This window comes from Morone saxatilis, unplaced genomic scaffold (assembly GCF_004916995.1).
Source record: "Morone saxatilis isolate NCDOM2014 unplaced genomic scaffold, NCSU_SB_2.0 Contig19, whole genome shotgun sequence".
Lineage (NCBI taxonomy): Eukaryota > Metazoa > Chordata > Actinopteri > Moronidae > Morone > Morone saxatilis.
In genome coordinates this window covers 5,833,155-5,844,333 of record NW_023339751.1, presented here as the reverse complement: position 1 = coordinate 5,844,333, position 11,179 = coordinate 5,833,155, and the positions used below count along the sequence as shown (strand labels likewise).

Genomic DNA, 11,179 nt, shown 5'->3' with positions numbered 1-11,179 from the left:
GGTTTCTGTGAGTTGCAGACAAGTTCACCAAATGACCAACATCAGAGCCCAGTTAACATTTTACAGCAGTTTTTATTTTGAACATATTTTCATATACAAACCAGTGACTGAGAAAATGGCTCATTTGAAGCTGTACTCTACATGTACAACATCTTGATTGATTTGTTTTTTCACCCAGGATTACAGTTTCCAGTAAACTGGAATTTGCAGGACATTTCTTTTCCCTCAGTGTTGGATGGTTAACTCATTATTTCAAACAGTCCTACAGTACTGCACTAATTTCCTGCTAAACACTGGACTACTGTAAATATCTGGACATGATACATCACATTGTAGTCGAGCATGTCCACACAATTGGGGAAAACTACATACAGTACAAGCCATTCAATTCAAACAAGAGCAAACTGGCCAAAATCAATTAGTTATTCCTAAAATGGACATCTAGAACCAAGTTTGACTGTTATTATATAACCAAGATGGTTTACTTTGGACACTTATGTTTGCAATCTTACTTCTGAAGTGTACAATAACTTGAATCTAACGGACAGGCATTATATTTAATGGTCTGTATCACTCTACCAGCTTTGCCCTGAAATGCACAAAATTGATTCCCCAACCACACTTATCAAAAAGGAGCACTCAAACTCACGCTGCACAGTAACTTTTAAGACTGAATATATATTTTGTTTATTATAAGCATTTGTAATTTTACATCCAATGTTAAAATCGACAACATTGTGACAACCAGCTTTGTTTCTCCGCCGTCCCTTCCCTCCCTGTTCCCCCAAAAAACAAGCTTGTTAAAATAACATTTTTCAAGACCTTTTTAAAGCAAAGGCACATTTGTCAATACGTGTTTTAAAAAGGAAAAATAAAGGCAGGCCAGCAAGCAGAGTCAGTCTGGGAAGCAGAGAAGAAGAAGTGAGGCTTCCACGACAGCTCCAGTGCCTTCAGTACCCCACATTTCTGGAACAACACAACACAAAACCTGACTTGGATTAAAGGGCCCGGACCCGGTTCGTTTGAGGGGGAAGGTCCAGGGCCGGAGGGATTTGGGATGAGCGCGAAGTAACAGGGCAGAAGACCGGCTTGAAACCTCATTTCTCCACTCCACACTCTTTAACACTTGTCCTGAGCCTCCTAGCTACGGAGGTTGACTTTTAGTCTGTCTGGGGGGGTGAGGGGTGGGGGACGCTGTGGCCGGTCACACCCAGGCCTGCCTGGATGGTAGATGGGGGACTAGGGAGCAGTTCTCCTCCTGACTGCCCTCCCTGCCGACCCTTTCTATGGAGAGTCATGGCCCGTTTGAGGCTAGCGGCTACATAGTCTACCAGTCCGACATGAAACCAGAGGGCTGTGAGAGGTGGGACTGGACCCATGCCTGAAGGTCCTTCCCCTCCCGTGTCTCTATTGGTCCCTGATCATGGGAGGCTGAGTCACAGAGCGGGGCTGCAGGGAGAGACGCAGCTCCACGTCATACAAACACTTTGGCGAGAGCGTCTGCCCCGGCGCTGGCGATGTAGCATTTAGTCGGATGAAACGCCACATCGTGGATCGACTCCTCAAACTTCTTTCTGTGGGCCGTGAACTCCTGGATGCAGGTTTTACTCTCCAGGTTCCACAGACGGATAGAGCAGTCGTGACCTGTAGAGGAGACGACGAGTTACAAGTGGTACAAAAGGGAACAATCATCTCAAAAATGATCCTTAAGACGTCCGCATGAACCAGTTTCTCCTAAAAGGAAGACCTACAACTACTACAACTATAACTGAACACATATTGTACTTTCACATATGAGATACTTCCTGCTAATTCCGTTTAAGATAATGAAAGTGAAGTTTCAAGTCACAGTGGTCAGGGCAACAAAAAATCCCCCACCACAACAAGAAAACAATTACAATGATACACAGTCATTGTTGAGTAAAGATTTCACATGTCCGCCTACACAGAGCACTGAGTCACAGTTACGGCCAGATTGAGTCTGAGGCAAACAATCAATCAATGAACTAATGCAGTGTATCTCAAACTTTTTACTCCACGTACCGCCTTAGAAAATATTAAGCTCTCTGAGAACTACCATTATGACAGAGATTTAAAATACAGTGGTGTAGGCTGTATGGACAGTTCACACTGGTGGCAGGTTGAATCTCGACCGTATCAAGAACTAGAGTTAGGAGGAAAAGAGGTTTGCAGTATTTTTGAATCATTCCTTTTAACCTCTACTTATTAGCTTTCCCTCACAGTTTATCTTGTGACTAATCATGGATGTATGTGCGCGCTATATTCATGAGCGTAACTATGTAGCAGCCTGTATTAAAAAAAAATATTACAGAAAAACTATTTTAAATGACATTTTCAGTGATCAAACTTTTGAAGTATTATATGTTTTTAAAATAACTTGTTTCATTAAAAGAAAAGGAAAAATGTATTTTTTATTCCACTAGTACCACTAGAGGCAGCTCACATACTGCCACCATATTTTGAGAAGCAGTGAACTAACCTATAAAGGGGAAACAGTTAATGTTAGACTTTGCACAAGGAGGCACTGGTTAAGAACTACTTACTGCCTGACATGAGATAAAGTCCATTAGGGTCTACGGCTAAGCTCGTAACAGCATCCAGGTGAGCCACCATGGAGTGAATCAGCTTCCCGCTGTTGTTGTCAAAGAACTTGATGTGTCTGTCCTCCTGCGCAGTGATGGTGATGGGAAGAGTCGGGTGGCTGAGGACCTTGTTGATCTGACAGGGAGTGCCTGGTTAAAAACAGACAAGCACACAGCAGGAGAGGAAAGTCAGACCAATTGAAATGGCTTAGTAGCTTAACTTTTTAAGCAACACCTGACCTGAGTCAGTTTGTACTGGATGGAGACTGTGAGGAGCGCTTGCTGGTAAACAACTAAGTAAGACTGGATATTAAACAACAGGTTTGTTCGAGATGAACTGCACTCAGGATGTACAGGAAGTCACAGAAATGTTCACATCCTGTTAGATCATCTTTAAGCTAGTTTTCAGACCGTGTTCGGATACATAAATAACCTTTATTATTATTATTATTATACACAAGATATGTTTGTTAAACCTTCAATGCACAACATGAGAGATGAAACAGCTACAATCTAGAGTTAAATATTAAAGTAATAATTGGGAAAACGTGGTGTTTGTGGTGAGCCAGCTCTTTGATCAGGTGACAGCCAGGCGTTTCCCTTCATGCCCTGGGTCTCGCAGTCGGTGAAGTGAAGACTGCGGCGCCTGGCTCTATAAACTGTGGTCGCCTTGATCTCGTGAGGTTATCGTCGCCCACGTGTTCATGACGTCAGAGCAAGTTGGCATCATGTCAGACGCAAATTTAACCAGCATGCATTGTGTGGCGATTCTGTGCATGCCTGGCTCATCTCCATCCTTATTGTTTAGTATAATATCATTACACTAATGATTTACTTTCCTACAGCTGCCACTAGATGTTACTCTTGAGCCATATTTTCTGATACGACTCTACTTTAAAATAATTATCGACTTCAACAAGTGTTGTACCTGAATGCGTTTTATAATTAAATCAGTGAAGAATTTTACTGATCAGAGGACTAAATGCTAAGTGGACTAAGTGCTTTTCAGTTCCTACCCGGCTCCAAATTGGACTCCAGATTGAGGACCAGCTGGCGGGTCTCCATGTTGAAGAGGCCAATCTGCCCATTCGTGAAGGATGTGACCAGGTGGGCCGGTTCACTGCACACCAGGTCTACTGAGGAGGGAACTCCGAACTCTTGTAACACAGAAAGACAGATGTTTATGTTATTTTACCTATTTAGTTAAAGCTAATATTTAGAAAAAAAAAATGTCATGCTACAAGCTTGAAGTCAGTACTTTTGTCTTCGTTGAACACTGTGAGGGCTGGGGAGATTGTGTTAGCGTCCCACAGTCTCACGGTCCCGTCTGCAGAGCAGGAAAGGAGGCGCTGGTGTGCGCTGCTGTACACCAAACCCCAAACTGAGTCGGTGTGTCCACACAACGCTCCGCGCAGCATCGATGGGTCTGCCACAGAAAACACAAGTCAGTTACACCATGATCTGATCAGGCAGTCTTCAGATTCAAACAAAAAACGCATGACGCTGTTACCGTATGAGTCGTAGGGGTCGATGTTGGGATTGGGGGTGTTCCAGCACTGTATAGTCCCGTCAACCCCTCCGCTGAAACACTGCTCCCCTGTACTGCTCATCACCACGCTCAGCACAGCCCCCCTGTGGTTCAAATGACGACGAATGATCAGTACTTCTTGTCTACCAAACCAACCCTAAAACATACATTTTATTAATGTGCAGTGTTTTTACCTGTGGGCCCTGAAAGTGTAGATCGGCTCCACATCTAAAGATGCACTCCTGTGGAAAAACAATGTGTTCAACAATGAGTCGTACAATAAACAGCAAACTTAAAATGTGTTGATGATTGGTGTTAAATTGTACAAAGTCATACATTGATGTACAATTTGCTGCTATAGTTGCACACACTGTTTTATTGCCTTATTCATAATACCCCATATATAAACTCCAAAGTGACTTCAGCCTCTAAAAATAAACACACCACATCACTACAGACTGTGTGTGGGCTGCAGAGCTGTGACGTGACATAATGAGTCTTGTGGAGCAGAGGGTTGTCAGGTCTTTGTCACATGGGGGCAGTTTCCTGTTACTGAATCGTGTGACAGTGCAGGAACAAAGACAAGCCATCCTTCTTATGGGACTGTAATCTACAACAGAGCTTTTCTTTCTAATGATGCTCACTCTGCTGCCTCAGGTACAAAGAGACTGAGGCAAACACACGCTGTTAGAGTATTAGTGTCTCTAACAGAGGAGATAAGAGAGGAACGGACAGCTAATCAATAAAACAATCTAAAGCTGTTCATTTTTCTATGAGAAATTGGTCTGGGTTGTACTGGAAAGTGTTTGGGAGGTATTCAACTTGCGTGAGGACATTCTTACTTTTTGACAGGAGCGGTCTTCTGCAGGTTCCACATCTTGAGCGTGTGGTCCTCTGAAGCAGTGACGAGGACGGGCTCCACAGGGTGAAAGGTCAGAGCTCGAATCCCATCAAAATGACTCCGCAGAGTGAATTTGGGGTTCCATGTTTTCCTCATGGCGTCCTTATTGTTGCCAATCTGTAGAGAAGACATCTAGATCAGAACTCAATATCCAATCAACAGTGTTAGCAGCTTTATCACACATAAGTGTAGTGATTTGGGGTGCTGTCAGTTAATGCCAGTTTTTTTTATTTTTACTTATTTTCCATTAAAAGCCTGCTAATATCCTAAATCTTCCAATACTAAACTTTCAAAGCAGCTTCCCTGACAGTCTATAAACATAGCAGCTTGAGACACGTATGGCAAGTTTTCAGCATTAATGTGACTTGGTAAATTTGCTGCGGATTCATGCGGCTCAAATGATAACATGAACTGAAATAGTTTCCCCCGGAGAAATGGAGCCATGGCTCCTAAAACCCATTCTGGTTCTTCAAACTCACATCGTATGCCAGACTGTCAGCCTCGTTGGCCACGGTGAGCCCGGCAAGCTCCCCCAGGCCCAGCTCGCTCTCCATGGCCTCGTCTGTGCCCATAATGAACGCCTTCCCTGAGGTCGGCGGAAAGGTCAGGTCAACTAGGGAAGGAACGAATAAATAAATACACAACTACCGTCCACACAGGGATGAGGTGAATTTACAGCAGTCTAACTTTGTTGTTGTGATTTTGCTCGGGCACCTTCATCTGTTCGGTTCCCCTCGTGCTCGTTTAACCGGACCGCGTTGGGCCGGGACTGGGGGGTGGATGGAGGCTGCATGTGGGACAAATCCTCTGCATCTCTCAGATTAGCCAGCATGTCCTGCAGCTTTGACCGGTTTGGCCCTGTTTAACGAGTCAGGTCAACAATGTTACCAAACAGGCATACAGTGACCGAGAGCGGAAACAAACTATGAAAATGATATAACTGTGAGTACAAGCTGAAAAAGAAATATGGAAGGAAGTCAGCACTGAAAGGGAAGAAAATAAATTAATAAATTATGCAAAAGAAGAGAAAATGAAGGAAAGTCAGTACCAGAGTCCTTGTTAGATTAACTGAAGAGGTAGAAAAGGTGTTGAGGCACATTTATCTTTAATTGTGGGCTGTGTGGAGACATACAGTTGGACTTTGTGGGGTCTCAGCCCAAACACAATGGTTTAGTAAACCAATAATGGATGTTTATTTTTTGGATTTTAAGAATTTTAACACACAACCATTACTCTGTAAGAAATACAGTAAACCAAAAGGCACAACTGCCTGAAGAATCCATTACAGAAAGAAATCCCTCACAGATCTCCTGATGAACTTCTCCACACACCCACAGAAGTGATAATGTACCAACACAGCGTGAAGAACTAAAATAGAAAGCCAAGTGTAAGTGCAAAGTGGTGATGTAATCAAATGAAGAAGTAAGTGAGACAAACAGAGTTGTTGATCTCATGATTACATTTTCTTTTTTTTTTTTTTTAAACAAAAATAAAACCAGCAGCAATGCAGAGCTTGGGTCTCATAAATGTAAAATCTAAGAGCTCTCAGCCACTGAATGAGGTGACATCTGAAGTGGGCTGTTATTCTGAGAGCAGTAGTATTCAGCTGAGTCACTTCACTGAGTCACTGAAAATTTAATTGCTATCAAATTACCACAGCAGCAAAATGACTTATTACTGTAGTGTCAACATGGCTGACAGATGAGGATGAAGATGGTGATAATTATATTATTATGACTGGAGAAGATACTTATGTAGGAAACAGATGACTGCGGAGACTCGTGCTAGCCCAGATGGGACAAAGACGGACGTGTCATCGTGACTAACTGTCACATTACTCTGATAATTGGCACGCCGGACAAGATGATGGTGTGAATATAAATTAAAACATTTTAAACGGGGACACAAAAACATGCATCAAGCAATACAAGAAAGGTTTTACAAGAAGACAGAGGAGACACTCGGTATGAAATGACAGACAAAAGGACAGAGCAGTGCCAAGTAGAAGGCATAATAAGGAGCAGCTAAAGAAGATGAGAAAAAAGAGCAAAGATGTTTTGCTTTTGATTTGAGTTTTTTTTTTTTTGGTTGAACTCAGAAAAATCAGGCTCTACAGAGAGAGGAGTAGGAGGGAGGCAGCAACGCCTGACAGGACTTACTCTTCACCCCCTTTTTCCCCTTGCGCTCCTTTTTGTACTGCTCCTTGAGTTTGTGTATCAAGCCCGGGTCCACATCCCAGGCCTCAGGAATGAGAGTTTGCTCGTCCTTCTCTACACAGGGGGAACAAAACCAGACCGAGAGGCTGTTGAGGAACTGCCCTGGTCGAGGCCCGAGAGGCCCGGCAGTGTGGGTAAGGTGCACAGGCCTCTCTCGGACTCGTGCTCCCCTGGAGGTTTCTCAAGCCTCCGGGGGAGCAGTAGGCCTTCAGGACCTGAGATGAGCATCGTTTCTTTAAAAGTAGGCCACTACCGTCTCAGTGAAATTAGACTGAGCAGCATCTCGTTTGATCTTTTAAGGGTTTTCTATTGGAAGAAGTGAGAGCGGTGGGAGGGAAGTTAATGCCATGTGGGAAATTCTTTCATTCGAACATTTGGATTCTGAGTCACGACAAATCTAATCATAAAATCCACACCGTGAAATCTTTGCCATAATCAAATTGTTGTATGACTCAAACCCACGTTCGAATACAAAGAAACACCTCAGTGTGACATCAAGCCAATTTTTTTCTGGCTTTGGTCTAAGGACGTATGAGACTCAAAGGGAATCGGGTTGATTTGACGACACACAGGAGTGGAAGAGACATTGTGCTCACAGGCTGGCTATGGGAACACACAGTGGAAGAGATCACAAACTATGGGTTAAACAGAGAAACTCCAAACATGATTTATGACCACAGCATGATATATGAATGATGAGTACTCAATGAACGCTCACCAAACTGACAAGTCAAATTTAGGAATAGAAACAGGAAAATTATTACAGCATTAAATAATTAGATTAGATACATTATATTAGATAAATTAAGTTCGATTTTTCAATGCCTCTGAAGCTTTATTAAATCTGTAGATAAAAATGAAACAAGCTCATCATTGTGCAAGAGAAAATGAACAAACCTTTTTATAATGTAGGTACTGTAACTGTGTGGTGTCTAGATGGCACTTCTCATCCTATTCCAACTCTGCTCTGTTCTCAATTGTTCCATGACTCACCCCAGTCTGTGCCGTCCCCGTTGCCTCTGGACTCCGGTGAGGTGTCCATCTCGTCAGGGCTGGACAGGAAGTCAAAGCCCTTCAGCGCCTCCTCTGTGTCAGGGTCCTCACTAGTATCCATACTGGCTGGCGACAACGTCGATGTGGGCTTCTTCCTCAGGATCTGAGTAAAATAAATATTGAGGGTTATTAATAGTACAGTTATTAATAGTGCAGAGACAACTTCTATTTAACTTTGTGTGAGTGCAGAAGGTGAGGACAGGTTTACCGTCCTGGATTCCACATTAGTCCTGTCCCTCCCCTCGCTATCCTCTTCATCATCTTCATCACTGAACTCAGCTGCGGCATTCTCAATGAACTTGAAGGCCTCCAGTACGGCGCTAGTTTCAGAGAGCTCAGCTTTCCTGTTGAAGAACAAAGAGGCACGCATTAACACACAGTTGCACTAACAATATGTAACAGTTATTAAAATGCTCACATTTTCATGTCGTGTGTGCGCTTTTTGAAATTCATTCATCACATCAACATATATTAGCATTAAAAAATGTTGATGTGTTGCTTTTGAAGGCCACTTAACACTGATTTTGCGACTGTCCCAGAGAAAAGATCATAATCATGAAAGAAATGTGGTCTTTTTTAACACAACCGTGAATGTGTCAGAAATTTAAATCCCACTGTGTGACACTCAGAATATGAATATGAGGTTAAATAATGTAGAAAACACCGGAGAGCTAACGTGATTCTACTTCCAAAAATCATATTTACCCTAAAATCTCACTTTGTTACATCTGCATTTCCAAAACTGCCAAAGATTGCTTATTGTTTTGCTACATTTTCAACATTAGAGCGGCACAGATTACACTAGATGCATCTGTATTTTCCATCTTTCATCATAACACTTTCACTTTCATATAGACATTCACTGCACAATCTAACATCATCTCAAAACTGATACTGCTCAGACCTCACAGATATCACAGAGTAAAGTTATAAAATAATGTTATTTCTCAGTCTATAGATCCCTTTAGAGGAGCGTACTTACCCTCTGGTGCCCATGCCCTTTGCTGAGGTGTCTGTCCCATTGACCAAAGGCTCGGTACTGGTCCGTTCACCTGTCCTCGCGCCTCCATCCCCAGCTAGCCCTAGCAGCGCTCGGACCCGCTGAGACTTCACATCCAAGATGGTGTCTGTGTAGCCCACCTCCTGCAGGTACCTGGAACAAGGTAAATCAACTTAAACCTGGTTGCATTTGGCAAAAAAATGTAATTTGTTGTGAAAGGAATACAAACATATGTATTTATAGTGTAGAAAGAGGAAGTTTGGATTATAAGATGTAAATTAGTCTTTCAAAATGCTGCAAAGGACCATTAAATTAAGTTTTCTTTACAAATACAAGGGACAATAAGTCCATTCACTACAAAGTCTTCAATGTGATCCGTGATGACGAAGAGTCGAGTACTTGTTACTGTCAAAAGTGACAGGTCCTCTGGCAGTCTAATTGTGTGTATCAGATCTGCTGAGGCAAGATGAGCTACTCATCAAACATTACACCTACCCTGTAGGAATGCAGAAGAAGCTCGAGCAGTTTGAGCGTGCGACTGACTGAAAGGGAGGGGTGTCTTAGCACATTATTGATCTGTCCCTTGACACAGAGTCAAGAGTAAATTGGCTGCCTTATCAGCCGGCATGTTGGGGCAGATGATGTGTGAGGCTGCCTGATGGCGTCTGGGATAAAGGCCGGAGCCCGGTTTATTTACACAGACCAACTAGATAGTAGGATGATACGATAACCAAACGTTCCTGAGCCAGCTGGGTACACCGGGGGGGTAAACAAAACAACACACCGAGCAGGTAATGACTGCTGCTGCCCATGTGAGGGAGCTCTTTCCCACAGTTCTTTTTGGGGCCATAGCACTTCTGGCACAGTAGCGTACTTCATAAAAGCTGGTAGTCTGACAAAAGTGATAATACTATTGGATAGAAATGCAACAAGGGGCCGGTGAACATCCTGGTACTTTGATACAGTTAAATTTAGAGCAGTAATTTTATTTTCTGGGTTGAAGACTGTCACAGAAGGACTCAAGCATGTGCACTTACTGTCTGAGGAGCTGACGGCCTTGTTTCCAGGACAGCTGATTGTTGAGCGATCCAGAAGACTCGTTCTCGTTGGCTTCATCTGGAGGAGAGGAGAAGGACACAAATTAGAGCGTTATGGACAGCACGGCCTCGGACATTATTTCCACTCTGTAAACACGACCAGAACATTCCTGCATCACAGCATCCTGGCAACTACACACATCCAGCACTTAGCTGCTTTCAGTAAGTCAGCAGTGGGTTAGAGTTAAATAAAAGAGGGTATTGTTTCTCTTTAAAAGGGTGCCAGTGAAATAACATTTATTGTAAAGAGTGCCTAAGAGTATTATCAGTATTTACACTCCAGCCCTATCACCTTTTTACTGTAGTTCATGGTTGGATTTTGACCCAAGTTATTGTGCAACTTAAATAACAAACCTCAATGCAAATATTAACATCCCAGTAGGTAATTATTGCCTTAATAAAGCTGTGTACACAGCAGCACTGGCAGCAGAAATAGAGAAGAGATTAAAACTCATTAGCGACGGCTTGTTCTTGATGCTAAAACAAGACATTTGATATTTAATGACGCATCCCGACACCTTTAAAATGGATGGTCTCTGCTCCAACCATGTCCCATGACATACTAGAAAGAGCAACGACGTGTGTCTGTGCCTGCAGCATCCAGAACAACACACACTCTTTATGACTGTCTACGGCTCTGAAAAAACAAACAATGATGAGATTCAAAGCTCACTTTGATACTCAACGTCAGCACCCTGCTCGCGAGTCAGGTGGGAATTTTGTATGGAGCAGAGAGACGTGTTAATAAGATTTAGATTGGGTCGAGTGTGTGTGTGTGTGT

General features: G+C 43.0%; 1 protein-coding gene across 2 annotated transcripts in view; it reads right to left on the bottom strand.

The window, feature by feature from the left end:
- Positions 1–52: 52 nt before the first annotated feature.
- LOC118329235 (striatin-like) overlaps positions 53–11,179 on the bottom strand; it is a 27,653-nt gene continuing 16,526 nt past the window's right edge. The window contains exons 4-17 of one of the 2 annotated variants that reach the window (XM_035663280.1): positions 10,339–10,417; positions 9,284–9,454; positions 8,510–8,645; positions 8,242–8,404; positions 7,192–7,302; positions 5,747–5,890; positions 5,512–5,645; positions 4,974–5,149; positions 4,326–4,373; positions 4,114–4,235; positions 3,862–4,029; positions 3,620–3,760; positions 2,565–2,753; positions 53–1,644 (exon numbers count right to left, since the gene is read on the bottom strand). In XM_035663280.1, coding sequence (XP_035519173.1) covers positions 1,475–1,644; positions 2,565–2,753; positions 3,620–3,760; positions 3,862–4,029; positions 4,114–4,235; positions 4,326–4,373; positions 4,974–5,149; positions 5,512–5,645; positions 5,747–5,890; positions 7,192–7,302; positions 8,242–8,404; positions 8,510–8,645; positions 9,284–9,454; positions 10,339–10,417 — 1,952 coding nt within the window. In that variant the 3' untranslated portion in view covers positions 53–1,474. The remainder of the gene's footprint in view (positions 1,645–2,564; positions 2,754–3,619; positions 3,761–3,861; positions 4,030–4,113; positions 4,236–4,325; positions 4,374–4,973; positions 5,150–5,511; positions 5,646–5,746; positions 5,891–7,191; positions 7,303–8,241; positions 8,405–8,509; positions 8,646–9,283; positions 9,455–10,338; positions 10,418–11,179) is intronic. The other variant, XM_035663281.1, reaches the window with a different exon arrangement.